Source organism: Typopeltis vanoorti, chromosome 14, assembly GCF_054136105.1.
Source record: "Typopeltis vanoorti isolate ZY-2024b chromosome 14, IOZ_Tvanoo_1.0, whole genome shotgun sequence".
Taxonomy (NCBI): Eukaryota; Metazoa; Arthropoda; class Arachnida; order Uropygi; family Thelyphonidae; genus Typopeltis; species Typopeltis vanoorti.
In genome coordinates, this window is record NC_143562.1 from 23409971 (window position 1) to 23437715 (window position 27745).

Below are 27745 nucleotides of genomic sequence, written 5' to 3' on the forward strand. Positions count from 1 at the left end.
GACATAGGAACAATTTTCTCTACTTTTTTTAAGTTATGTAAACCATTTCACATAGAATAATCTATTCCTTCATCACACAGGCATGGATGGAACAATGCTTAACAAAACCTTTTGAGGGTGAAGGTCTTGTTTTGGCTGAGATCTAGCCTGTTCCCCCTAAATGAACCCACTGCTTAACATTCTTGTAAAGTATCTGTTTTTCATCACCAGTGACTACACGGCTCAAAAACAGAGATTGAACCTCTCGAGAATGAAGACATGAAACATAGCTACTATTCATTTGACCTTGATGCTTTCCATATTTAAAATTATATTAATTGATAAATCAAATGTTCACATTAGGCACATCATGCTTTGAGTTCACAAAAGGCAACAATGCTTCTAACACTGTTAAAAATGGGCAAGAAGCATATGGCGATAATGTTTTGAATGTGCAAAAGTGTAGCAGTGACAGCACACCAACCAAAATGGGCCATGCAACATCACTGATATAGTTATCTTTTTTTCAGTGTATTTGCAGGATATCCAATTCCTTATCCAAAGAGAGAGTTTCTTACAGATGAAGAACAAGAGGATAAATCTGACACGAGCAAGGTTGGTTTGTTTTAGTTAATATCCTACATTTAACATAACATATCGTCTAACCTTTTCTACTCTGAACATTGCAGATGGTTTGGGATGTGAGTGATGGTTTGGACTCTAGACAAGTTTTAGAATTCATAGCTATTGACATCTAATAAAACATGGTTACAGAGCATAAGATGGCTAATAAATTTTATCTACCGGCTGATTAGGTAGTTAAAAATGAAATTTTTTTGAAAGGATTTTAAAAGGTCCAAATTCAAGATCAACACAGATCCTATTATAACTATAATTATAGCCAATGTGGTAGTTCAGCTATCAGATGTCATTCATTTTGTAAAGCTACCAACTGATGTGTGAAGTCAAGACTAATATAATGGGTCTAAGAAAGCCTCATGTATTTCAACAAAATATGTCTTTTGGAGAATTAAGTTTCATATATTAGGAAAGTGCAAATAAGTTATTAATTTTCCCAAAAATAAACCTCCACTAAGCACTCTGCAAACACAGTAATTCACCCTACCTGACCAGAAGGAAGTCCTAATGTTGGATGCAAAACAAAACCAATCAGACACATTTTCACCCATAATTTCCCTTCTGGTGAACAATTCTCAAATTATGTTGAGCACTTTGTTAGAGAATAAGAAGATAGGGAATAACCCAGCAAATTCTCACTATAGCAAATAGGGGGGGGGGGTTCATTATAGTAAATTTAGGAAGGGAATTTCCCAAACCCCTCCCCACTTCTTTTTTTACAATGTTCAGAGTTTAATGGAATTGTTTTTTAAATCACCAGGCAAGTGACAGTAAGTGGGGATTAATTTTAGTCATCATGGTTTATTCACAGTTATCTTCTTTTCTGGTTACATGTTAGTCTACTGTGCTTGATCTACTCCTGAGGATGAGCATAAAATGGTTAAATTCTCTAAAATAGTGCAAGATCCATTTATCAGTTATAATGCAAGCTCATTAACCATTCATTGTTTAAATAAAAAAAATTATATTATTCAAGAACTTTCATGGAAATGCAAAAATAGAATCTAAAGCTGCTTTCAGAATAGTAAAAAAAATCATTTAACTGAGAAGTACCAGGTTTTTATTTCAAGCATAACCAGTTACAAAAATTCCATATACTGTATACCATCTCTATAAACATAACAAATACAGGGTGTTTGGGATAAATTTGACAGTTTCGTAAGGAAAAAGAAAATCTTCTTTGTATCTATTAAATTTAATGAATTGACAAAAAAACATTACAGGCAGAGTTAATTACAATACTATCAACAAGATTTACTCAAAATAACCACCATTAGCATCGATCACAGCTTCAATTCTGCTTCGGAACCTCGAACAAGCTGATGCTACAGTCTCCCTGGGAAGGGCCGCAAAAACTGTTTTAATTTTATCCATTAACTGGGCTTTTGTATTACTGGAAGTGCGATTGGTGTCTTTTTCAACTGCGCCCCATACAAAATAATCCATGGGGTTAAGGTCTGGGGAGTTTGAAGGCCAAACATTTGGACTGGTGAAGTCGTAGAAATTTTCAGACAACCATTTTTGACTTTTCCCAGAGGTGTGGCAAGGGGCCGAATCCTGCTGCCATACATACGGCCTACCATTGGCTACCCTTGTTATCCAGGGCTTGACTACAGTTAGCAACTCCACGAACAAAGCCCGAATTCCAATGCCAGGGTTCTTCAACACCTGTTCCTGCAGATTTGCGAGGAATTCTGCTGTACGAACGCAATCAGATCGTCTGCTAGGGATCTTTCTTCTTGCTACATCCTCGGAGTCACCATTGCAAGTCTCTAGTTCATGCCTGATTGTTTTTACTGTATTCAGGGAGCATTGGGCAGCAGTCGTAATATCCTTATTTTGATGGCGGGCACGAATCATCATGATACAAGTTATTCTCTTCCATGATTCAGGTGGGTTCCAGCTATCCATCCTTTCTGACATCTTGTATATGAATGAAGAAGGGTCCAAACTTTTAAATGAAGAGAAGTGTGTGTTAATACATGTAACTTACGGAAAAATATAATTAATTATAAATATGTCAAATTTATCCCGAACACCCTGTATATCCATCTTGTTCTCAAACCCCTGTCACTTCCTTCACAACCTATCCACATTTGCTGATGTAATGACTTCATTACATCAGCAAATTTTCCTTTTCAGTTTGTTAGCAGTTGAGTGTAAATATGTGTTCCTTGATATATACCTCAGTAACTTGCTCAAGTTTTATAACAAGGTGACGGCAGAACTGGATAAGGGAAATGGGTTTACAGTGATACTGCTGGACCTGGCAAAAGCATTTGACAGGATACCACATGGAATTCTAATCCGTAAACTACAACATATGGGAATGGATAGATGGGTGGTTGATGGAGAGATATCAAAGAGTAGTTTATTCAGGAGTAGAGTCCAAAAGACGGCCTGTGACTAGTGGTGTGCTGCAGGGTTCTGTTCTTGGACCACTGCTGTTTAATCTGTTCATTAACGATATAGGGAAGGATCTACGTGGAATAGTTCATTTGTTCGCTGATGATGTAAAGTTGGGTAGGGCGATAGTGAATGCAGAAGATGTCAAAGTCTTGCAGGATGACTTAGATAGATTGGAGTTCTGGGCTAAGGAGAATGGATGTCAATTTAATGTGACAAAATGTAAGGTTATGCATTTTGGGATGAAAAGATTAGCAGCAGTATACCACATTGGTGGAACTGTACTCAGGAGATTGATGAGGCCAGGGACTTGGGAGTGTTGGTGGATAGGGAGATGAAGTTTAGGGGGCACATTGCAAAATCAGCTCATCAACTCACTTGGTTGTTGAAAAATACCTTGACGAGCAGAGACAAGCAAGTTATTGTACCTCTGTACCGAGCCCTGATAAGGCCTCATCTCGACTACTGTGCCCAGATTTGGTCACCTCGGTTCCTTCTTGATGGGGAAGAGGTGGAGAGGATCCAGAGGCGAGTGACTAAGATGATAGCAGGTCTATGGAATGAACCATATGAGAACAGGTTGAAGATTTGTGGGTTGCAGAAACTAGTTGATAGGCAGAAAAGGGGAGATATGATTGAGACATTCAAATTGTTAAAAGGATTCTATAGGATTAATTCAGAGGATATTTTTGAGATCAGAACTGGTGGTGGGAGAACTAGGGGACACCTATGGAAGCTGGGCAAGAGTGTGGTTAGCAGAGGTGTTATAGCTGGGTTCTTTACTTTTAGAGTGGTAAATGAGCGGAATAAGCTGCCAGAGTCTGTTGTGGGTGCTATGACAGTGAGCGAGTTCAAGGCAAGATATGATAGATACTGTGAGAAGTCGAATAGTTGTGTGGACATGATGTTTAGGGCCTCCCTCGATGAGCCTAAGGACTCCCTGGAGTAGCCCGAAATAATAATAATAATAATAATAATACCTGCCAAATGTGCAAACACCTGTAGAAGTTTAATGGTCAGGAAAATCCTGGAGGAAGGGAGGAATTGGTCAATTTTATATGACTCATCTGCAAAAGGTTGTAAGCCAATAGCACATTAGTACTGTGAGTGAGATCAAGTTTTCTTTCTATTTTTTATTAATTTTTTACCCATATCAGAACTCTGGTTGAGAGACCACACACAGAACTTTTTCAAGCCTCCAATAAGTGGAGCATTAGTCTCACACCAGGTTATGAAATTCAGAAATTCATCTACAATCTAAAGACATTCCTTGATAATAGCCTTTTCAAGAAGAATGCTCTATATACTTTGTGCTCGTAATATTGCACAGAGTAAATTCATCTTCTGTTGAGAGTGGAGTTATACTCCTACTCTCAATAGAAGCCTTTGGAGTTTCTACAACCACAACACAATAGTTGTTCTTATGAAAATTTACCTGACAGAAGAAAAATCAATTTATTACACAGGAATTTAATCATTTGTTTCCAGAAAATACATTCACATATACATAGTGGAATGAACTTCTTTGTCATTGTCATCATTATTACAGCTATCAACTGTTTTGGTGAACAGACTTCAGGGTTTAATCTACAAGCTTTCCTCACTTCCTAATCTACAAGCTTTCCTACTGACATTACCTGCATTGTCTGCAATGGCCAACTTTACATGGACCACTCATGTTTTCAATATTAACCTTTTGCACAGATGCAGATTTTATAGCATCATAACAAGTAATGCAGCACCTTTCCTTAAGGACAGCCATTTTACTTAACTGTTGATAAAAGATCTGCTTTAGCGAGAAACCTGATAGTCGAGCAGGATTTTTGGTATGGGTAAAAAATTAATAAAAAATAGAAAGAAAACCTGAATATCAGCATACTAGATGTTTAATAGAGACATGCATGTTAGACATGTTTTAAACAACAGCTTCACACATGTCAGAGAAAACTAAATAGAATTTATTACTCCTATATATTTCACTTAATATGTCATAAAGGAGAAGACAGAAGAACTGGTAACAACATTTAAGTTATGAATACAAGACCAAGTTATAGCATGCATATAATATCATGTGTCTCAGTCACAGCTGTACAAGTAGGAGGAAAAAAACACTGTTAGAGTTCAGAGAAGTGGATATAGATGTATAATTAATTAATTAAAAAAAATACAAACAATTAACAGCAATCACTTTCCAAAAGTTAGAGATAGGGATACTGTCTATCCGATTAAGATGGTGGAGTAGGGCTTCACATGATTCAAAAAAACAAATGATCAAATTTTAACCTATTGTAGTCTAGCCTCTTGGTATGGTTCCAGTGAACTCTAGTCTAGTGTTAATAGCATGAGAAGCAAGGCTTCAAGCCTTCAGATTCAAAAAACTTATATAATCTTAATTTCCTGGATTTTAATTATAGGAGAATCTAATATTAATTGGACAATGTATGCCTATCGCTAAGTTTTGGGAAGTACTTTTTTAAAATTAATTATACATCTATACCCAATTCTCCGAACTCTAATAGTGTTTCCTCCGACTTGTACAGCTGTGGCTGAAATCTGTGATATTACTGTATGATATGCTGTATAACATTTAAATTATGAATACAAGAACAACAACTTGTTCTTGTATTCATAATTTAAATGTTGTTGCAATTCTTTTGCCTTCTCCCTGAATGAAGCTTATGACATATCGAGAAAAATATATAGAAGTAAAGAAACAATAAATTCTATTTAGTTTTCTCTTATATGTGTGAAGCCATTATTTAAAACAGTTACTATGGAATAGCATATATGCTATGGAATGTTCACTAGAACGGGCATGGCTCTTGACATGTTTGCATAATGTGAGTCCCCTGCAGATAAAATGCTGCAGGAATGAAAAGAATGTATGATAGCCCCATTATACAAATGTGATGCAAAAACTCTTAACTAGTGACATATCTGGAGTGGTGTAGATTTTAGAGAAGTTGGTAATGCATACAGAAATGGGTTGACAAACAAACTATACTTTTCAAAGATCAGCAAAGATCTTTACTAAAGAGGAGTCACATTTTAGCAATTTGCTCATATTTTATAATAATGTTATGGCTGAGTGGGATAAAGGGAATGGATATGCTATGATACTGTTGGGCTTTGGTAAGGCGTTTGATCAAATACCACACAAAAGACTGTTACATAAACTGGAGAATATGGGATTGGAATATAAACTATTGCCTTGGATAAGTAGGTGGCTAATGGATAGGTATCAGAACGTGGCCTGGGGGGAGGTGAATCTTCAAGATTTAAGGGTGACCAGTGATGTGCCCCAGGGATCAGTCCTTGGACCATTGTTGTTTAATCTATACATTAATGATATCAGGAAGGACCTGACAGTAGATATTCAACTGTTTGTTAAATGCAAAGATTGTCAAGACATTAAATAATGCCACTGATATATAGCACTTACAGAATTTTTGTAATAAGCTGGAACAGTGGACAAATGATAATGGCTGTCAATTCTTCAATACAGTGTTAGGAAGTGCAAAATCATACACTTCGGCTTGATGAGATTTCCAACAGCCGATTATATCAGTGGAATTATCTTACAAGAAACTCATGAAGCTAGGAATCTTAGAATGGATATGAAATTGCAAATACAGTTGAGAGAATAATTGTGATGTTGAAACAAACATTGATATATATATATATATATGACTGCACCTCAACTAATGTGTTCATATTTGGTATCCTGGATTTGCAGAGGATAAAGAAGCTGTAAAAAAAAGTGCAAAGGAGAGTAATAAATATGATTTTGGGACTATGGAATGTAGATTATGAGAAGAGAGTGAGAATATGTAGATTGCAGACACTAGTAAACAGGTGAAAGAAGGGTGGTATGATAGAGGTCTATAAACTTCTGAAACAGTGTTATAAGATATCAACAGATGAAATATTTCATCATCATTAATTTCCTGATATGTACCCTCAAGGAGTGTTCAGGTTATGACAACACTACATGATTATCATCATCATCAAATTCCTGATATATATACCCTCAGAGAGTGTACAGGATCTTATTTATTTATTCGTATGGAGTTTCCTCCCTTTTTCTCCCCCATCCCTATTGGGGCAAGTTGAGCCCCCTCATGGGGGGTTAAGTATTTATGGCTGTAGATCTGTGTGTGTTCACGGGGTCGGTTTGCCTACTTGCGGGATGGTTTGCCTACTTCCAGATAAACTGGCAGAAAAAACCCTACTGCCCGTGCCCAAGACCGGCTAACTTGGCTATGGCTGAGGAAGATCCTCAAATTCCTCACGTCTTCGACGGGAATCGAACCTGGGACACTCCTTCCCCAGTCATATGGTTGCGAAGTGCACAGCCACTAGGCTAACTGCACAGACAGGATCTTATGATAGCACTACATGAAAAGTTACATCATTACAAACTTCCTATCAACAATTTTCCTTAGCAAACTTGTTTAGTTAATCTTTCCCCTCCCATTCTGTTTAGGCGGCCATACCACCTGAGATTAGCTCTGCTAACAATATCAAGTTCTTTCATAATATCCTCATTTTTAACATAATACTTCATTGATGCCATCTGTTCAGTTCCTTAATCTTTCTCATATCTGTAGTCTCCAGTCTTTGATAAAGAGTTTTATTTCTAACTCAGCTCTTAGATCCATAAGTTAAAACAAGGTTTGAACACTGTTTTGTATACAGCTAGTTTAGTGTTTTGACTAATCTCTCTCTTGTCCCATATAAATTTATTCAATGACTTCCTATCTACCAGCTTTGCTAATTCTGCTGTCTATTTCCAAATTTAATTTGCAATCTTCACTAAAAAATTTTGCCTAAATAGCTGAATTGTTTTACTTGTTCTATAGTTTTTCCATCCAGGATGCAGTTGATGTTTTCAATGTTCTTGCTTATTTTCATTGTCTTTGTATTTTTAATGCCACTTTTCATACTAGATTTATTACAACAGTTATTTAATTTGGTCGGGGAGTCCTGCAAACTTGTTCTGAATTAATCTAAAAGTATAACATCATGTACATTATGCAGATGATGTTATACTTTTAAAGTAAAGAGCTGAGATTAACATCTCCAAATTAACAGTGGAGATAATATACACCTTGTCACACACACCTGACTTAACATCAACCATCTTCCTGTACCTCCTTCAATTCTAACTGCTGATTTACAACTCAAATAGAGACTATAGGGGTGCTTAAGGGTCAAAGCTGTATAACTGAGAGGAGACCTCCACATAGCCTTTAAAGGAATGCGGAGAACCGACCAGGGCTTCTGACCTAATGTCCAATCCTCACCTTCTCGTGGTGCACCCTGTTGGGTATCTACTTTGATACTGAACGAACGAGGATGGGCTGGCAATTTGGGATTTAGCCGACCAAATTGTATTCTTATTGGTTAAACCAAAATAAAAAATGATGGTACAACATGACAAAATTTCATGCCGGCTGGGGCGTCGCCCGGTTAAACAAGGCCCCCGTTGTTTTTGCCAGGGAACCAGGGCGAACAGCGAAAAGTCAGCTACTGGAACAAATCTGAAAACAAACCCCAACTCAACATCACCAGAGTTAAAGATCGGTACTATCAACGTAAGAAGCCTGAATGGCAAAGAAATGGAGCTAGCTGAGGAATTAGATAAGTACCAGATCGACATAATAGGGGTGACTGAAACAAAAAAGACCAAAACTGGTGAGATCTTTCTGAGCAATAAATACAAAATGTTATATTCAGGCAATAACAATCAAGGAAAAGAAGGAGTAGCCATAGTATTCAACACAAAATACGAGGCTAATCTTCTTGAATGGCAGTCAGTCTCAAGTAGAGTAATGTGGGCAAATATGAGAATGGGGAACTGGACAATGAGACTTATTTGTGCCTATGGTCCCACAGAAGGTTCTACTAAGGTAGAAGTGGAGGAATTTTTTGAGGCTTTAGAAAAAGCAACTGACACAATGAAAAAGGAAAAGTTGGTCCTTGTTGGGGATCTAAATAGTAGAGTAGGAAATGATTGTGAGACATACAAAAATATTTTGGGAAAATTTGGAGAAAAGAGCAAAGCTAATAACAATGGCAAATATCTGTTGGATTTCTGCTCAGGACATGGACTGGTTATTACTAACACCATGTTCCAACATAAAAATGTGCACAAATTCACATGGAGAGAAGAGGCTAGGAATAAGAAAAGTCTCATTGACTATGTTATTGTTGATAGTGATGTTTTCTCCCTGGTGCAGGACACCAGAGTGTACAGAGGATTTGAAATTGGAAGTGATCACTATTTAGTCTTGAGCAGGATAAAATTGAATTTCATATTGAAAAGAATAACATGTAAGAAAGTTTTAAAGCGAATAAAAGTTGAGCAGCTCTCAGATGTAAACTGTAGACTAAAATACAGAAATATTATTGAAAAGAAAATGAAAGAGTTTGAGAACAGGAATCAAACCTTGGAGATTCAGTGGCAAACTCTAAAGGAAACATTGATTGATTCTGCCAGAGAGGCATGTGGTGAGGTTGTGTGCAAAGATAAAAAAATCAGAACTCCCTGGTGGACACAGGAAGTTAAAGAGACAGTGAAGGAAAAGAAGAAAGCATATCAAAAGTTCCTGGCAAATAAGTCAGCTTTTACTCTTACAGAATACAGAGACAAATGTAAGAAAGCTAAACAGTGTGTAAAACTAGCTAAACAAAAGTCATGGGAGGACTTTGGCAAGAATATAGAAAATAAATATCAAGAAGGTGGCAAAATATTCTGGAGGTTGTTGAAGAAGCTTAGGAATGGAGGAAAGAGTGCTGTAAAAGGAATTAGAGATGATAAAGGTGAAATGAAAACAGGAGAAAAATATATCCTTGAAGTATGGAGTAATTACTTTGAAAAACTGCTAAATGAAACAAGCAGTGATGACAGCACAGTGATAAAAAACACTGACCAGGCATGCAGTCAGGAATACATATCCATACTTGAAGTAGAAAAAGCCATCAAAGGCTTGAAATGTGGAAAGGCAGCAGGAGTAGATGATATTCGACCAGAAATGCTGAAGTATGGTGGTATAAGAGTCTTACAGTGGCTGCACTGCATAGTTCAGAAAGCCTGGACAGAGGGACGAATTCCCGATGATTGGAGTAGAGCTCTCATAGTACCCATATATAAAAAGGGAAATAAAACTGAATGTGAGAATTACAGAGGTATTTCCCTACTGAGTGTTCCTGGCAAGATCTATGCAAGTATACTTGAGAAACGGTTGAGAAGAATTGTGGAAGAAAAGCTTGGTGAAGAACAAGCTGGATTCAGGCCAAATAGAGGCTGTCAGGATCAGATCTTCACTTTACGACAAATAGTCGAGAAAGCATGGGAATATAACAAAGATCTGTATTTAAGTTTTGTCGATTTGGAAAAGGCATATGACAAGGTGCCAAGAGAGAAGCTATTCAATACGCTGCAGTTATATGGTGTCAATGGGGCATTATATCAAGCAATACTTAGTCTTTATTTGAGGTGTGAGTCTGCAGTTAGAATTGAAGGAAGTACAGGAAGATGGTTTAATGTTAAATCTGGTGTGAGACAAGGATGTACGTTATCCCCTCTGTTATTCATTATCTATATGGATCACATTATGAAGGAATGTGGTATTAAACCTGATATCAAAATTGGAGATGTTAATGTCAGCTCTTTGCTTTATGCGGATGATGTTATACTTCTAAATAAATCCGCTACAAGTCTGCAAGATTCTCTGACTAAATTGAATAGCTGTTGTAATAGATATGGTATGAAGGTCAGCAATAAAAAGACAAAGACAATGAAAATAGGCAGAATCATTGAAGATGTCAACTGTGTTGTGAATGGAAAACCTGTGGAACAAGTAAAACATTTCAGCTACTTAGGCACAATTTTTACTGAAGATGGTAAACTAAATATAGAAATAGACAACAGAATCAGCAAAGCTGGTATCGTGGGAAGTCAATTGAATAAATTCATATGGAATAAGAAAGAAATTAGTCGGAACACTAAATTAGCTGTATACAAGACCGTGTTCAAACCAATTTTAACTTATGGATCTGAGAGCTGGGTCAGAAGTAAAACACTTGACCAAAGACTAGAGACCGCAGATATGAGAGTCCTGAGAAAGATTAGAGGCGTGAACAGATGGCATCAATGGCAATATCATATTAAAAATGAGGATATTAGGAAAGAACTTGACATTGTCAGCATCCAGGAATGCGTTAGCAGAGCTAATCTCAGATGGTATGGTCACTTAAATAGAATGGGAGAGGAAAGATTAGCAAAACAAGTGTTCTCTGCCAGGTTGGCAGGAAAACGACCCAGAGGAAGACCAAGATATAGGTGGATTGATACGGTACAAAGTGCCTTAGACGATAGAAATATAAGATCTGATAATGTTGGAGTCTTGACAAGTAACAGACTGATTTGGAGGAAAATTGTAGATAGGAAGTTAGTAATGATGTAATTTTTTCATGTAGTACTGTCATATCCTGTACACCCCTTGAGGGTACATGGCAGGAATTTGATGATGATGATGATGATGATAGAGACTATATATTGCTTGATATAATATTCCATTTGCACCATATAACTCGGTGTTCAACACATGGCCGCCGGCCATTTTGAAAAAATAACTACTTAACATTAAAACACGATTAAATAAAAAATAATTTCAATGAAGCCTGCGGGCCACTAAGCTATACTGCGGTATTTAGAATTGTAAGATGCTTTCCAGATTCACAAGGAATGCTGTGCATTTGATACTTTACATAAAATCCTATAAAAATAAATATTAAATAGACAGTCCGCACGGTTAGCCTAGTGGCTATGCGCTTTGCAACCATATGCCTGGGGAAGGAGTGTCCTAGGTTTGATTCCCGTCGGTGACGTGAGGAGCTGAAGGATCTTCCTCAGCCATAGCCAAGTTAGCCAGTCTTGGGCGTGGACAGCAGGGTTTTTTCCCCAGTTTATTCTGGGGTTTTTCATTCCGCAAAGCAGGCAAACTGGCCTTGAGAACTCAACACTACAGGCCATAGGATACACCGGGGCATAAGGCTGACCACCTTATCCTGTAAAAACGGAGTGAGGTCCGATGATCAATGGACCCTCGACACCGCAAGGTAAAAGAGGGTATAAGGAAGATGATGATGATGATTAAATAGACATGCTTCTTCAGGCCTCTACCAATGCCAAGCAGTACTTAAGTACCAGTACTAACATCGCAGGTAGATGGCTGAAAGCAGTAGTTCGTTCAGTGCGCTGTCTAGTGCCTTCCAGATACATCTAGAAGGTTCTTGATACTTCGCTATTTTCATATAAATGCAAAAGGATCTCATGTATTTATATGAATACAAGAGGATCCATAGTCAGTCAGTTGTAAACAGTGTGATATTCGTGTGTAAGCACACGCAGGTTTGTTGTGTCAGCCATAGCCTATTGTGGTTTTATATTGCTAGACTTTTTTCATTAGTGTGAGACATGTTCGGTGGATAATAACTGTTACACAACCATTTGGGATCATTTTTTGGGTTCACCTTCCGTCACTATGGCATCTATGAGTAAAAAATATAAATGAAGTGATTCTTGTCGGGTTTTTAATGAAAAATGGACCAATTTGCACTTTTTTGTGCCGATCGATGATAAGCCAGTGTGTTTAGTTTGTCATGAGTCAGTGTCAGTATCAAAAGAATACAATATAAATCGACACTATGAGACAAAGCATGCTTCCAATTTCGATTACCTTCAAGGGCAGCTTCGTGTGGACGAAGTGAACCATCTCCAAATTGATTTAAAATGCCAGCAGGATACATTTAAAAGGCAGAGGGAAGAGAGCAAAGCCTGCATCAAAGTAAGTTATGTAATTACTGAAAAAAATTGCTAAAAAATCAAAAGCTTTCTTGGACGAGAGTTTGTGAAAGAGTGTTTCATCGCTGCTTAAACAAACTTAAGTACTAATACTAACATCGCAGGTAGATGGCTGAAAGCAGTAGTTCGCTCAAGTGTGCTGTCTAGTGCCTTCCAAATACATCTAGAAGGGTCTCGATATACTTCGTTATTTTCATATAAATACAAGAGGATCCACAATCAGTCAGTCGTAAACAGTGTGATATTCATGTATGAGCACATACAGGTTCGTTGTGTCAGCCATAGCCTATTGTGGTTTTATATTGCCAGACTTTTTTCATTAGTGTGAGACATATTCAGTAGATAATAACTGTTATACAGCCATTTGGGATCATTTTTTTGGTTCACCTTCCATCACTATGGCATCTATGAGTAAAAAGCATAAATGAAGTGATTCTTGTCGGGTTTTTAATGAAAAGCGGACCAATTTGTACTTTTTTGTACCGATCGACGATAAGCCAGTGTGTTTAGTTTGTCAAAAGTCAGTGTCAGTATCAAAAGAATACAATATAAATCGACACTATGAGACAAAGCATGCTTCCAATTTCGATTACCTTCAAGGGCAGCTTCGTGTTGACGAAGTGAACCATCTCCAAATTGATTTAAAATGCCAGCGTGGTACGTTTAAAAGGCAGAGGGAAGAGAGCAAAGCGTGCATCAAAGTAAATTATGTAATAACTTACTTTGATGCATGTTTTTTAATGAAATGAACATGTAATCATATTCAGGTTGCCCGCTAGAGAGCTACACGGTCGGTAGTGTTTTCAGAGAGCTCCCGAAAGCTAAGTATAATTTTGAGTGAAAATTAGAATATAGGTTTAAATCATAACGTAATATTGTCTAATTTTGATAGCTTGTTGTGTCTGTGTGATTTTGGTGTGAATTCCATTATTTAATTTAGTATATAACGATACGTTTCATAGATTTGAATATGGCGCCAATGCAACGTAAGATAATGGTGTCCAAAAATACGACGCCATTGTTCAAAAACTGTAATGTGAGAGACTTTGTCCAATGTGATGTGTGTGCGTTCCCGAATGAGGCTGGAGTTTGGATTGAAAGTGATAGTGGTGGGAGAATATGCAGAAAGTGTAAGCAAAGTGAGGAGTTGAAGTATGTGTCAGGTTGTGAGAAAGTTATGGTTGAAGAAAGCCAGAATGTGAGTGAAAATAGTGGCTTGATAGGGAATTACGATGTACAAGATGGCAATGAGAGCAGTGATCAAAGAAAGAGTGAAAGCAACTATACAGAGAGAGAGAGAGAAAATGGTTTAAATGATAAAAAAAAAAAGAATTATTTGTAGGAAGTGAGATCGCTAGGTTGCACGCAGTGATAGAAAATGCACAGTGGCAATTAGAGCACCTGCAAAACTCTTTCCAGAGTGATTCGGCTAATGTAAATAAACAAGTGTTTGAAAGGAAAAATAAGTGTAAGAGTGGGAGAGTTTCTGAAATGAAGGAAGGAGTGTTGTATGGTGACTCGTTATTAAGAGGAGTGATGGGAGTTTAACTAAATCGTACTTACCAGGTGAGAAATTTAAGGATGTAAGTGAGAGTATTAGAGTGCAAAAACAGAGGGTGAAAGAATTGATAGTTGTGGCGGGTACGAATGAATTGAAAGGAGATAAATTTTTTATGAGAGAGGACTTGAAAGTATTGTTAATGGTAGTGAAAGAAAAGAGTGACAGTTAGAATGGTGAGTCTGTTGCTGCGGTATGACAGAGAGGAGTTTAGAAGGAAGGCCATAATCACAAATGACATTATGCGCAGGTTATGCAGATGGTGCGGTGTGGAATTCATGGATGTGTGGAATGAGTTTGATGGGCGAAAGGATTTATACAAGATGGATGGCCTGCATTTGAATGGATTTGGTGTACAGAGACTGGAAAAAGTGTTGCTGAATGAAGTGAAAATGGATGTGCAGAACCAGGGAAACTAGAACTAACAAGGAGGGGGGGGGATATGCAGACATCAGTGAGACAGTTGGGTGTAAGAACGTATATAATGTACCCAAGCCAGTACTAAGGACAAAAAATGGGAATGGGATATTTAGAATAACGCATCAAGATGGGGTGGGACAAAGGGATCACTGCATTTCATGTATACTAATGCCAGGAGTATTAGGAACAAGAAGGAAAAATTTTTGGCCTTGATTGGCTCTTCCTGGACACAGGTTATTAGCATTAGTGAAACATGGCTGATGGAAGATGATATAGTTAGTGGGATAGAATGTGTAGGTTATAGTGTGTTTAGGAGGGACAGAGAGAATAAAATGGGGGGAGGGGTGTTATTGATGATAGCTGATGAACTGCAGCCAAGGAGAATTGAAGTGGTATCGCAGGATAGTGAAAAGAGCTCATTTGAGGCTATTTGGTGTGAGATTGAGACTGGCAGAATAAAATATACAGTTGGGTGCTGCTATAGATGGTGGAGATAGTATGCATAAAAAAATTGATGAAATGAGTGGAAGGAGGGTAATTATTATTGGGGATTTCAACTATGGAAACATTGATTGGAAGGAGGAGAGGACACGTGTGAGAAAGGAAATGGATTTTATTCAATTATTAAGGGATAACTATCTGAGACAGCATGTAATTGAACATACTAGGGGTGTGAGAGTGCTTGACTTGGTAATAGCATCTCAGAATTTGACTGTAATGAATATGACCATGTTGCCACCTATTGGTGAGAGTGATCATAGGGAGGTGACTAAAGGTGTGGAATTTTCAATTAAGACAGTTTATATGTGGAATTACCATGCTGGCAAGTATGACAAGCTTAGGAGATTGCTTGGATCAGTGCCATGGCATGTACAACTGCAAGGGCTGGATGTCGATAGAGCATGGGAAGTGGTCAAGAGCATTTACAGATGTTATGGCACATATTATGGAGGTTAAGTCCAAGACAAGAACTCAGATTATGGACCAACATCTCAAGAATACTCTGTACATAGTGACCTCCAACATTGATGCCAACATCAACAAGCTGGTCAAGGAAAAGCATTGTCAAGTTTCCCATTGACATTGAAAAAAATGAATGTTTTTTTCATTAAATTATCTTTTTTCAAGTATTGATTGTTATTTACTTATCGTGAATCCAAATCCTACTTACGCTCTTAAAGCTGAGTTTGTTTATTTTTATATGATTTTATTAAATTATCATAGTGTTCCTTGTGAATCTGGAAAGCATCTTAATTGAAATTTTTAATGCAGCCCGCACTGTCTGAAAGGTTGAAGAACCCTGATATAACTGCAGTGTTTTGAACAGCTTTCTTCTTGGCAGGTTGTCATATGCCTTTTCCAGATCTACAAAACTTAAATACAGATCCTTGATATATTCCCATGATTTCTTAACTTTGTCTTAAAGTGAAAACCTGATCCTAACAACTTCTGTTTGGCCTGAATCCAGCTTGTTCTTCTCCAAGGAGAAGAACAAGCTGGATTCAGGTCAAATTTTTTTGGGCTTAGAAAAATTGTGAGTTCACAATTTTTCTTAGCCATTTCTCAAGAATACTTGCATAAATCTTACCAAGAATACTCAGTAGAGAAATGTCTTTGTAATTTTCATATTTAGCTTTGTTTCCTTTTATTTTATTTTTTTTTTTTTTATAGATGAGTACTATGAGAACTCTAATCCAATATGGAACTTGATCCTCTGACCAGGCTTTCTGAATTATGCAGTGTAGCCACTGTAAAACTTTTATACCTCCATATTTTGATGGTGATATTCAACCAGAAATACTAAGTATTTCTGGTTGAATATCACCTCCTCCCACATTTCCGGTTTATGAAGTACAGATATATTCCAGATGGCATTTCCTGTTGAGTGTTTTCTACCACCCTGTAACTGCTTGTTTCATTTAGCATTCTTTCAAAGTAATTACTCCATGCGTCAAGAATATCTTTATCCTCAGTTTCCATGTCTCCTTTATCATCTCTAATTCCTTTTACAGTACTCTTTCCTCCATTTCTTAGCTTTTTCAACAGCCTCCAGAATATTTTACCACTTTTCTGATATCTATGTTCTTATCAAAGTCTTCCCATGACTTTTGTTTAGCTAATTTTGCATAATGCTTTGCTTACATTTTTTTCTGTATTCCCTAAAAGCATTGACTTATGAAAGTATGCAGAAACTGCTAGGAAGTTTCTGTATACTTTCTTCTTTTCCTTACGACCTCTTTAATTTTCTGAGTCCATCCACCATGGAGTTCTGATTTTTCTATCCTAACAGTCAATTTCACCACATTTATGGCTGAATCAAAGTTTTCTTTAGGATTTGCTACTGAATATTCTTGTTTTCAAACTTTTTCAGTTTTTCTTGAGTAATGCTTGTGTATTTGTTTCTACAGTTCAATTTGACATCTGTTCAACTTTGATTGTTTCAAAACTTTCTTACACAAACACACCCTTCTTTTCAATATGAAATTCAATTTTATCCTGCTCAACACTAAATGTGATCACTTCCTATTTCAAATCCTCTGAATATTCTTGTGTCCTGAACCAGCAGGAAAACATTACTGTCAACAATAACATAATCAATGAGACTTTTCTTATTACTTGCCTCTTCTCTCCACATGAATTTGTGTACATTTTTATGTTGGAATCTAGTGTTAGTAATAAGTAGTCCTGAGCAGAAATCTGGTACGTACTTACCATTATTGTTATCTTTGCTCTTTTCTCCAAATTTTCTCAAAACATTCTGATATGTCTGATAATCATTTCTTACTCTGCTGTCTAGATCTCCAACAAGACCAACTTTTCCTTTTTCTTTGTGACAACTGCCTTCTCTAATGCCTCAAAAAATTCCTTCTTTTCTTCCTTGGTGGAATCTTCTATGGAACCACAAGCACAAATAAGTATCATTGTTCAGTTCTCCATTCTAATATTAGCCCACATTTTTCTACTTGATATTGCTTGCCATTCAAGATTATCCTCATATTTAGTGTTTGATATTATAGCTGCTCCTTCTTTTCCCTGATTATTTCTCAAATATAACATCTTGCATTTGTTGCTTAGAAAGATCACCACTGTTTTTGTCTTCTTTGTTTCAGTAACACCAGTTATGTTGATCTGATACTTATTCTTTTGCTGCTTCCATTTCTTTTCCATTGAATTTTAGAATACAATATAGTATATTATGTTGTATATGATTAACTTTATATTATTATTAATCTCCTATCAACAATTTTCCTCCTAATTAGTCTATTACTTGTTAGCACTCGAATATTGTCATATCTAACATTTCATTCTTCTAAAGTGCTTCATCCTGAATCAGTCTATCTAGACTTTGGTGTCTGGTCTTTACTACTTTTTACAGACAGCTATGTCTATGGTGAGATTCATACTCATTTGTTGGTTAGAGAGCAGGTACTATTCACTCAACCAACCAGTTCAACAAACTATTAAACAATTGTATGAATTAATGCTGGATAAAAAGTTATTTTAATAAATAGATCATGGGATCTTTGTTCAAGTATGTTTTTCTTAGAACTGAATATTTATTACTTTTTGTTTTAAATTATATTTAGACATGTATTCAGGATCAATTTGATTACATTGCTATCCACAGTATAATCAACAAGACTTCTTATTTCCATTACATTCCCTTTACTACTGATCATGAATGTTTGTTTTGGAAATTATAGAAAAAAACCTGATGTATTATATAATATGCTTTTCATATTTTGCCCAGACTAATGCAGCCAACAATCAGGGTAATCAAGATAACAACAACCATGGTCCAAGTGCAAAGAGGGTGCGAATGGCTCCACCACCTCCTACAACTACATCTACCTCAACTACACAGGTAAGAATTATTCACGTGCTATATTGACAGACAAGCTAATTCTTTATCATTTTTGCTTGCTTCTAGCTTACATTAACTTAGTTTTATTAGTACTCAGCATGACAGCATATATCCAAGAAATGATATTTACAGACAGGACTAATGCAAATTTTTTGTACAAAAATTTTGCCAAAGGTCCTTCAATGGAAAAAAAAAGGGAGGGGAGGGGAGGAGGAGTTACCAGGAATGAATGCCTTCAAAATGTTGATTTCAGTTTAAAAAAAAATTAACTTACAAATGTGTGACTTAAAGTGGTAGCTGGCAACCTGACAGCATGCAGCATACTGTTATTATGTAAGTTAAGTTTTTTCCTCATCAGCCCCATACATGAAGTTGCAAAACCTATAGCACATCAGTGTCACTTGTCATCAAGAAGAAAGCAGAAACCTGTTGATAACATTTCAAATAACTGAGGTTGACATTCTTGTGGTGGAGGGGGGGGGGGGGAGATTGTGTGGGGATGTTCCAAAGTACAGAGGTAGATTGGAATGAAGGAGGAAGAAAATAAGTTGGTTGAGCATAGTTGCAGTGTTGTTGATCATCATTCCATTGAGCTTGACAGTAGAGTGATAGGGGATTAGTTAAGCAGAACAGCACTCATGAAAATACCTGAGATGTATAAGGCTGAAAAAGTACACATATGAGAAAGTGACTGGAGTGAGTTTAGGAGAGAGGGATTGGCAATCAACTCGATTGCCCTCTTCTGGACAGCATCAGACATTTCCAGAGAGGTTTTTGGTGTCTTGCCACCATATGTGAGAACAATATTCTAAGTGTTAGTTGTATAAGTGAGAAATAATATCTTGAGCAGAAAAGGACCCCAAGTTTTTTTGGAAGCCATGGTGATGTGCTTATGTTGTATTTGCTACTATAAGAAAAAAGAGGGAAGCCTTTATGTTACTTTTGTCCACATTAATTTTTACACTGCATTAATTTTGAAATTAGTATATGAAAGAAAGAATATAAATTTTAATTGTTAATATTTAATCTTTTAATTTCATAATATTTATGCATGAATATGGTCTGAGTATTATTAATGATAAATAGCAAGGCCAAGGGGTAGAAGTTTGTGTTTAATTCTAATTAAATGAAAAATAGTTTAACATTAAACATGTTGCTTCACTTGAAAAATGATATAAAAACAAAACTGATCTTAATTTTGCAATTTAATAGAATGGCATTCAAAGTATAAAGTAGGTATTGAACTACATTCAAAAGATAGTTAAAAATTATTACAGCAAGCATGCAATATACAAGCCAGATCTCTCCTACACAATGGTTTTCATCTGATTCATTTTCAGGTAAAACGAATCAGATGTAATATTTCTTCAAGTTATAAGGTTTGGTTCTTGTTTTTAACTACTACAAATTTCCTCAGTAACTCAAATAGTGGTGGAAAAATGAAAGAATACCAGTTTTTTTCATCATCATCATCATCAACCTTCATCATCTAACACCATCTACCGCCACTAGTGCTTTCACAGACAATCACAAACATCCATTTCCCCAGGCTTGGATTCGAACCCACAGCCTTTTGGCCGGAGAGCGGATGCGCTAACCACTCGGCCAACCAGGCCGGCTATAGATTATAGATCTGGAAGTTTCAGTCACTTGAGCAGTACAAAGATTTGTGAATGAAAAGGAGTGGCATATATTGTCATCAACAAAACTATGAATAATTGAGGATGATGAGAAGTCATTGGTGTAGGAAGACAAGTGTTACTGAAAGCACAGAGCCCTGGAGTAGTTTAGCATTGGTAGAAAAATCTAATGAGGAACCCATCTACCATGACCTGCAGTAAACACCCAGAAGAAAAGCTGTTAGTCCATTCACAAAGGCGAGAAGACTATGATTCCAGCCTTAATCAAATATCTTTAATATCACTTGAGTTTTCACAAACTGTGGCTTATTTTCTAGGCAGGTAAGGTTAGCTAGATCTACTATGGAGCAAGAGTGGTGGAATCCATATTCATGATCACAAATTAATTGGTGGGTCTCGAAATAATGAAGTGAGAGCAATAATTTCATGGTTGAATTTTTTTTCTCCCTTTTTTTTTTTTAGGAACAGGCTGGATAAAAGTGTGCTTCCATGCTGCTAGATAGATGCCAGATGAATATGAAAGCTTATATAGGCAACACAGATATTAATTTTTGAGCACAAATTTTTAGAACAACTGGATTGATACAATCTGGTCCAAGAGATATATTAGTATCAAGTTTGAGTATTTTTCTGATATCCTTCTGACAAAACAGAAGAGATATGCTAGTTCGTAGAATACCAGAAAGAGTCATCTGCAGTTCATCTAAACAAGAGTCAGAGGAAAAGATCAATGCCAATAGGTCTGCATTATCTTTAGAAGATGTAAACATTGTACAATCAGGATGAAAGAGGTAGAAACATGGTAAGAGATGGTAGGGGCAGAAGTTTTGCTCAATAGTTTTGACAAGGGACCAGAAGCTTGACTGCTATTTGACAAGAGGCAAATTTGTGCATTTGATCCTGACAAAGTTAGCTTTGGAGTTATTTTTAACAGTTATGAGCTATAGTGTAAGTTGAGTGAAAAGCTAAAAGTTTTTAATTGGAACCATTGAATGTGTGTATGCTGAATTTTTGTCTTTGACTGCTTTGGCACATTTGTTGGAGAACTACAGCTTGAAAGGATTTTGGGTGAAGTAGACAGTACAGGCACTCATTTCAGCAAGAGATTGGGAGGGCAGAAATAATAATCAGATCATGAGACTGAAAAGGAGGCCCAGAAATCCTAAAGGTTGTTCCTCCCAACAGCATTCACATTATTATTGTAGTGCTATATAACACGAGGTTGGGAGAAGGATGATTTGTAGAAAAAAAAAAAAGAAACATGGACAGCTTTATGGTCAGAATTATCAAGAGGAGTACTAACACTGGCAGTGTATTTGGAGGGAGAGTTGGTTAAGAAAAGGTGCAGAGTTAGGGAGAATGAGGAGGATTATCTGGTATTTCTGATAGGTTGGTGAACAATTTGTTTTTGATCATTATTGACAACAAATTATTTTGCTTCACTTCCAGCTTGGTCTAAGTTAGAGAAAAGTTTTGTTTGGAAAACAAATTTGTTTTCCAAACAAATGTTTGGAAAATAAAGATTTCTTTTGAAAAATTTAATATTCAGCATTTTCCAGTTGATAATACACATCAGCTATACACACAAAAAAGTGTTATGCATAGGTAAAATAGTATTCTTTAAAAACAATGTAATTTTGTTTTCCCTGCTATATTTTTAGTAACAATGAAATGTACTAAATGTACAATGAAAGTATCATAATTTAATTCTCTTATTGACCCTATGTAACAGTGCATATTAGAAGTCTTTCTCTAATATGCACTACAGTTGTTCATAGAAGCTACTGTCTTTGGAGTTTTTAAATAAATAATATGTTCAATATACAGAACTGCATCTTTGTTACATAGCATTTGCATTTCTAGTTCAAGTATGTAGTTGTTCTTTTTCACATTAAAAATATGAAAACATAAATTATGGAATATGTTATCTGTATACATTTTAACATGGTAAAAATATTGAGGTGTCTTTATTGGACTTTGTTCATTATCAAAAATGCAGCATTTGGAAAATTTAATGGCCAGTTTATTTTTTTAGAAAGAACTGTTACCTTTGCCTTTTAACTAATATAATTTTCTTAATTCTTATTTTAGACTCATGCAATGGGAGGTGGTGTCCAGCCAGCTCAGCCTACAATGGCATTCACAACTGCAGCCCCACAGCAGACGGCAACTGCAGGATTTCCTCAACACTTTTGACAAAAGTAGATTAAACTATAGAAACCAATTGAACTAATTCCTATCTCTGTAATCAGTGTAAAATGCTTAAAAGAGCAAATCCCATTAAACCCAGTGTCAAAGAATTCATAATTAAATTAGTGAGATTGTATGATATGAAAATGCTGGAAAGGGATCTTGCAGTGATATCATCATGGGTATGTCTGTGGCACTCTTCTTTGAATGCCTCTAAATACAGCATCTTTGTGGTTTTACTGTCTTACTTTGATATGAAAATTCAGCTTAGATCACTTGATTATTTGTTTCATTTAAGTTTCTACCACTGAAAAATATATCAAGGAATGTTTGAGAGTAGACATGTTTGCCATTTCAAACATTATGTGCTGTTTTAAATCTGTCCAGAATAACAAAACTATTGAGTAATGGTTTCTAATAGTTTTAAATTTAAGGTCAAAATTTATCTTAAGATGTCTCAAATTCTATTTTCTGTATGCTTTTCGTGGCTATAGATTTTAAAGCACTTAAGGACCTTCTCAGGTGCAAATGTGTTACTTGCAAATTCATCGAAATTATTCATCTCCTCCAAGCAGTTTCTTTTCAAACTGTGCTTGAACAATTCCGATGCATTCATTTCAGTGAGTTATATATATTTAAAAAAAAGAAGAAAAAAAATTAGGATCTTGACATTCCTCTTGAATTTTAGTTTAGCTCATTGAGATGTAATATTTTATTTGTATATGATAGTGATGTTTCTTTGTATATTATAGTAATGATAGAAGATGTTACTTCTGTACATAACCTATGCAAACTATTTTTTATTTTTTGCTATACATCCAATGTGCATTTTGATGCATGTGCACATTTGTTTACATATCATATATGTATGTACGTATACATGTATGCATGATAATTATGTAAAAAATAAAATAAGCATTTTTAGCATCTGGCTGAAAGAGTTGTCTTTAGCATCTCATCCCTCTCTCTCTCTCTTTCGGTCATCTGATTATTTCCAAAATATTGTTATTCAAATGCCTGTGGTACTCAAGTGATTGTGCAGATCATAGGTATTTAAATACTAGTGATAATCCTTAACCTTCATAGTACTAAATGTACAATAATATGAGGGTAGAATTTACATTTAAAAAAATATATATATATAACAAATTCATGAGGATTATATTTGATAATTTTGAATAGGACAGCATTTTCTTAAATAAATGATTACTTAGTAGTTAATCTGTATAACAGGATTAATTGGGAAGTAATCAAGGTGGGAGAAGTTTCCTCTGATTAGCAATTTTTAGGGTATGTTGTTCCAAGAATTAGGAGTCAGCAAATGCCTATAATTAAATTACAAAAAAATTGGCAGGCCAACTAATGAATCAGATAGTAGAATAATAAAAGGTTGTGTTGAGATATTTCAGTTATATCTTTAATTCAGAGATAAGGGATATATTATATTACCTACAGGATGGTATAACATAATAGAATTTTATGCTAGCTGGGGTGTTGCCCAGTTAAACAAGACCCCTGTTATTTTTGTCAGGAAACCAGGGCAAATAGTGCAAAGTCAGCTACTGAAACAAATCTTAAAACCCACTCCAACTTAACACCACCATAGTTCAATATCGGTACTATCAACATAAGAAGCCTGAATGGCAAAGAAATGGAGATAGCTGAGGAATTGGATAAGTACCAGATCAACATAATAAGCATGACTGAAACAAAGAAAACAAAAACAGGTTAGATCATTCTAAGCAACAAATACAGAATGCTATATTCAGGAAATAACAGTCAAGGAAAAGGAGTAGCTATGATATTAAACATTAAATATTAAGATTTATTTTATTTATTGTATGATGGTAAAACTAGCAAAACAAAAGTCATGGGAGGACTTTGATAAGAACGTAGAAAATAAATATCAGGAAAGTGGCAAAATAATCTGGAGGCTATTGAAAAAGCTTAAAAATGGAGGAAAAAGTACTTTATGAGAAAAATTAGTGGAGTGAAGAGATGGCAGTATCACATAAAAAATGAGGATGTTAGAAAATAACTCGCCATTGTTATCATTCAGTAATGTGTTAGTAGAGCTAATTTTGGGTGGTATGGTCACCTAAACAGAATGGGAGAAGAAAGTTTAGCAAAACAAGTGTTCTTTGATAGGAAAAAGACCCAGAGGAAGACCAAGATATAGATGGATGGATACAGTAAAAAGTGTCTTGAAAGACAGAAATATAAGATCTGATAATACTGGAGTTTTGACAGTAGTGGTGTAACTTTTTTATGTAGTACTATCATAGTACATATCAGGAATTTTATGATCTTTGAAGATTAATTCAGTTTTGAAAATAGACAGCTTATCTGATTGTGCTAATTCATAATGTATTAAATTTTATTTTCTTGTAAGAACTATATTATAGTAATAGATACCAGTTTTCTGAAAAGATAGTCAAATTGTTTCTCTTGTAAAAATAATAATTAAAAAAAAAACTTGTAGAAATAGAAAATTTCATATTCATAATCTGAATACATCCAATATTGCACAGTCAGATATGAAGAAATGAAGTCTAACTTAAAAAGCAGGCATAGCATCAAAACCTGAAAAAACTCAAATCTGTGTTCAAGATTTGAGCACAGTGGATGCTGAATAAGATAGTAACTGGTCATAATAAACAAATCAATTAGCCATGGTATACATTGAAACTTGTCTCTTAAATTAACAAAATACAGAGAAATATATATTAACAGATGCTTTTAATCTTATATCTCCTGATGACTCCAAAGTTGTTGAACAAATAAAGATTGTTTTAGCAGTTGTAGTGACATAGTTACATTTTGTTATCAAAAACTACTGATAACAAGGAAATAAACTGAAAATCGCTACAGGCAGATTGATGAAATTTAATAAATGTCTGAGAGCCATAACATGCAACACACTCACGTAGTTAATTGTATAGTTCTTTGAAAGAATGATTGATGTAATCACATTTGTGTCTCTACTCCAGCTGACAGAGATCCAAACAAGATTGTGGATTTAATAATTATTGTAATTCAGTCAGGTCTTTTATATCGATTACAGCTTCCTTAAAATGACCTTCAAGTTTCAGGTTACGGTCATAGATAGCTAGTTTGTGCTGAGTTTTTATGAGCCAACTATATGCTGAAAATCCTGGTTCTTCATTGTTCTTTCACCTCCCACACACAAAATTGGATGTACAACCTTCTGGCTTGTCCTATGTATGCTTTTCAAAAGGATGAGAAACCTTAGATGATTTGGAGATGGGGAAAGAAGGTAGAATTCGACATGCAAGCTTGGTAGATAACTTTTCCTACATATGATAGTATGCTCTCCTTGAAATATGCATTTATGTTGTACATTAAATGCACAACAAATGTTGATATGAGTTTAATAGAAAAAAGAGTAATGACTTATTCTTTTGTTATAGCCATTCCTAACTAGCATATCTATTACAGATAAAACTTGGTTTAGTATTTGAATACTCCAGACTTCTGTGAAGACTGCATCTGTATATATGGAAAGACAAACCACTGTCACTTCTCTATAAGCATGTCCTCAAATGGAAAACTGTTGTCTCTGTCTAATGCCAATGATGTTCTGAAGAAATGGGTTGAGATCTCTTGATTGGTGTGCCTTGGGAACACCAATGTGATCTTGCTGTCCAGTTCCTCTGACCAAGTTGTATTATTATCAATAAGATCATTGATTTTCTTTTGAGACTTTTAATGACAGGATAGTATAAGCACTCAATAAATAAAATAAACTGCTGTCTTTATCAGCATTGAAATATCAGATTAAACTATGCAGTATCTCCAACTTGACTTAATATCCAGAGTTGAGGAGCTACCAGGTGTTTCCTCTAGCTCGAAGAACAATGATGCTAGGCTTGAGATGGTAGCTGTTCTTGTATATATCAAATCACCACTGCCAAACAGTCCTGGGCCAAAAGATGAGCACTGTGGAAACCTATTGAATAATAAAGATATATAATTTTGTATATCATACAACTTAGAAAACATGAGTTTTCTATTTTGTGTTGGTTTATGTGAATATGAAAGTTTGACATTAAGAGATTATTTCTGTCTGCTTGCTCTGTCTTGATGTGAATATCAGTGTAAGAAGACTTAGGTGTAGGATATTATATATTGCATCCTTATAATGGTATTAACTCAAAATGCCATATAAAAAAAAAAAGTAGTGAATTTATTAAGTTACTGATATTTTGATGGATTTAAAACCAGCATTCGCAGGGCACAATGCACAACAGTCAAGTACCTAGTGGAAACATTGAAAATGTAACTATGTCCAAGTATGCATCATCTAGGGCAGTGTTTCCCAAAGTGTGGTGTGCATACCTTTGAGGTACTTGAATGGTCTTTGGGGTGAGAGGCACTTTTATTTATTTTTTTTTAATTCTTGTCACAGGTCTATTCTCTAATGAATTTTTCAAATCATCAAAGTCTTAAACAAAATGTCTCTTGACGTGTTTAATGACCTCCATTAAACCCATGTCTGGTTAATGGTACAACTGCATTTTCAACTTCATGTTCAAATTGTTTGCATTAAGCTTAAATTCAAACAGCTTGGAACTCTCTGCTAAATTTCATTTGTTTCGTTAAACTTTTTTTATTATTGAAAATTTATATTTCATAATTTTTGTTTCTACAGTAAGTATATTGGATTCGTATAACTATATAATAATTAAAAAAGCTTTTCCATATTTATAATTTATCAAAATGCAAATGTTTACAAGAAATATATCTTTATAATTATTTGTGTTTGAAGGAAATATAACTATGCCTGACGTTGGAGGAGGAGGGGGGGGGGGGGGCATGACACGCTGGTGTTACTAAAATTTTAAAAGGAGTACGTGGATACCAAAAAGTTTGGAAAATACTGCTCCAAGGCAGTATTTCTCAAAGTGAGCATATCTGGGTCCAGGGCACTTTATTTTGTTTTTTAAAATTTTGATTATTATATTTTTTTTCTTTTATATTTTTCTTATCATATTGTCACAGCAAAGGGCAGGTCTGTTCTATAATTCTTCAGTAACTAAAAATCTAAAAAAAGGGAAGTTTTTATCAAATTGTGTCTCTTGGCATGTACTGACTACCTTCATTAGTGTCACATCTGATTGTATAAATGTGTTCCAACCACATGGCTTGAACTGTTT

General features: G+C 35.5%; 2 protein-coding genes across 8 annotated transcripts in view; one reads left to right on the top strand and one right to left on the bottom strand.

Annotated features, from left to right (window-relative positions):
• The window catches only part of Cdk8 (cyclin-dependent kinase 8), a 190176-nt gene extending 166670 nt beyond the window's left edge, over positions 1-23506 (top strand). For both annotated transcript variants that reach the window (XM_090403316.1, XM_090403317.1), the window contains exons 13-15: positions 510-594; positions 18625-18738; positions 22470-23506. In XM_090403316.1, coding sequence (XP_090259442.1) covers positions 510-594; positions 18625-18738; positions 22470-22574 — 304 coding nt within the window. In that variant the 3' untranslated portion in view covers positions 22575-23506. The remainder of the gene's footprint in view (positions 1-509; positions 595-18624; positions 18739-22469) is intronic.
• LOC150099303 (uncharacterized) overlaps positions 1-27745 on the bottom strand; it is a 186015-nt gene that overhangs the window by 14604 nt on the left and 143666 nt on the right. For 5 of the 6 annotated variants that reach the window (XR_016549329.1, XM_090403322.1, XM_090403320.1 and 2 more), the window contains one exon: positions 25293-26538. The exons of the other annotated variant lie outside the window; for it this stretch is intronic. Coding sequence is in view for 1 of the 5 variants with exons in the window: in XM_090403321.1 (XP_090259447.1) it covers positions 26491-26538 (48 nt within the window). In the remaining 4 variants the exon portion in view is untranslated. Of the gene's footprint in view, positions 1-25292; positions 26539-27745 lie in introns of those variants that run through there. 6 annotated transcript variants of the gene reach the window in all.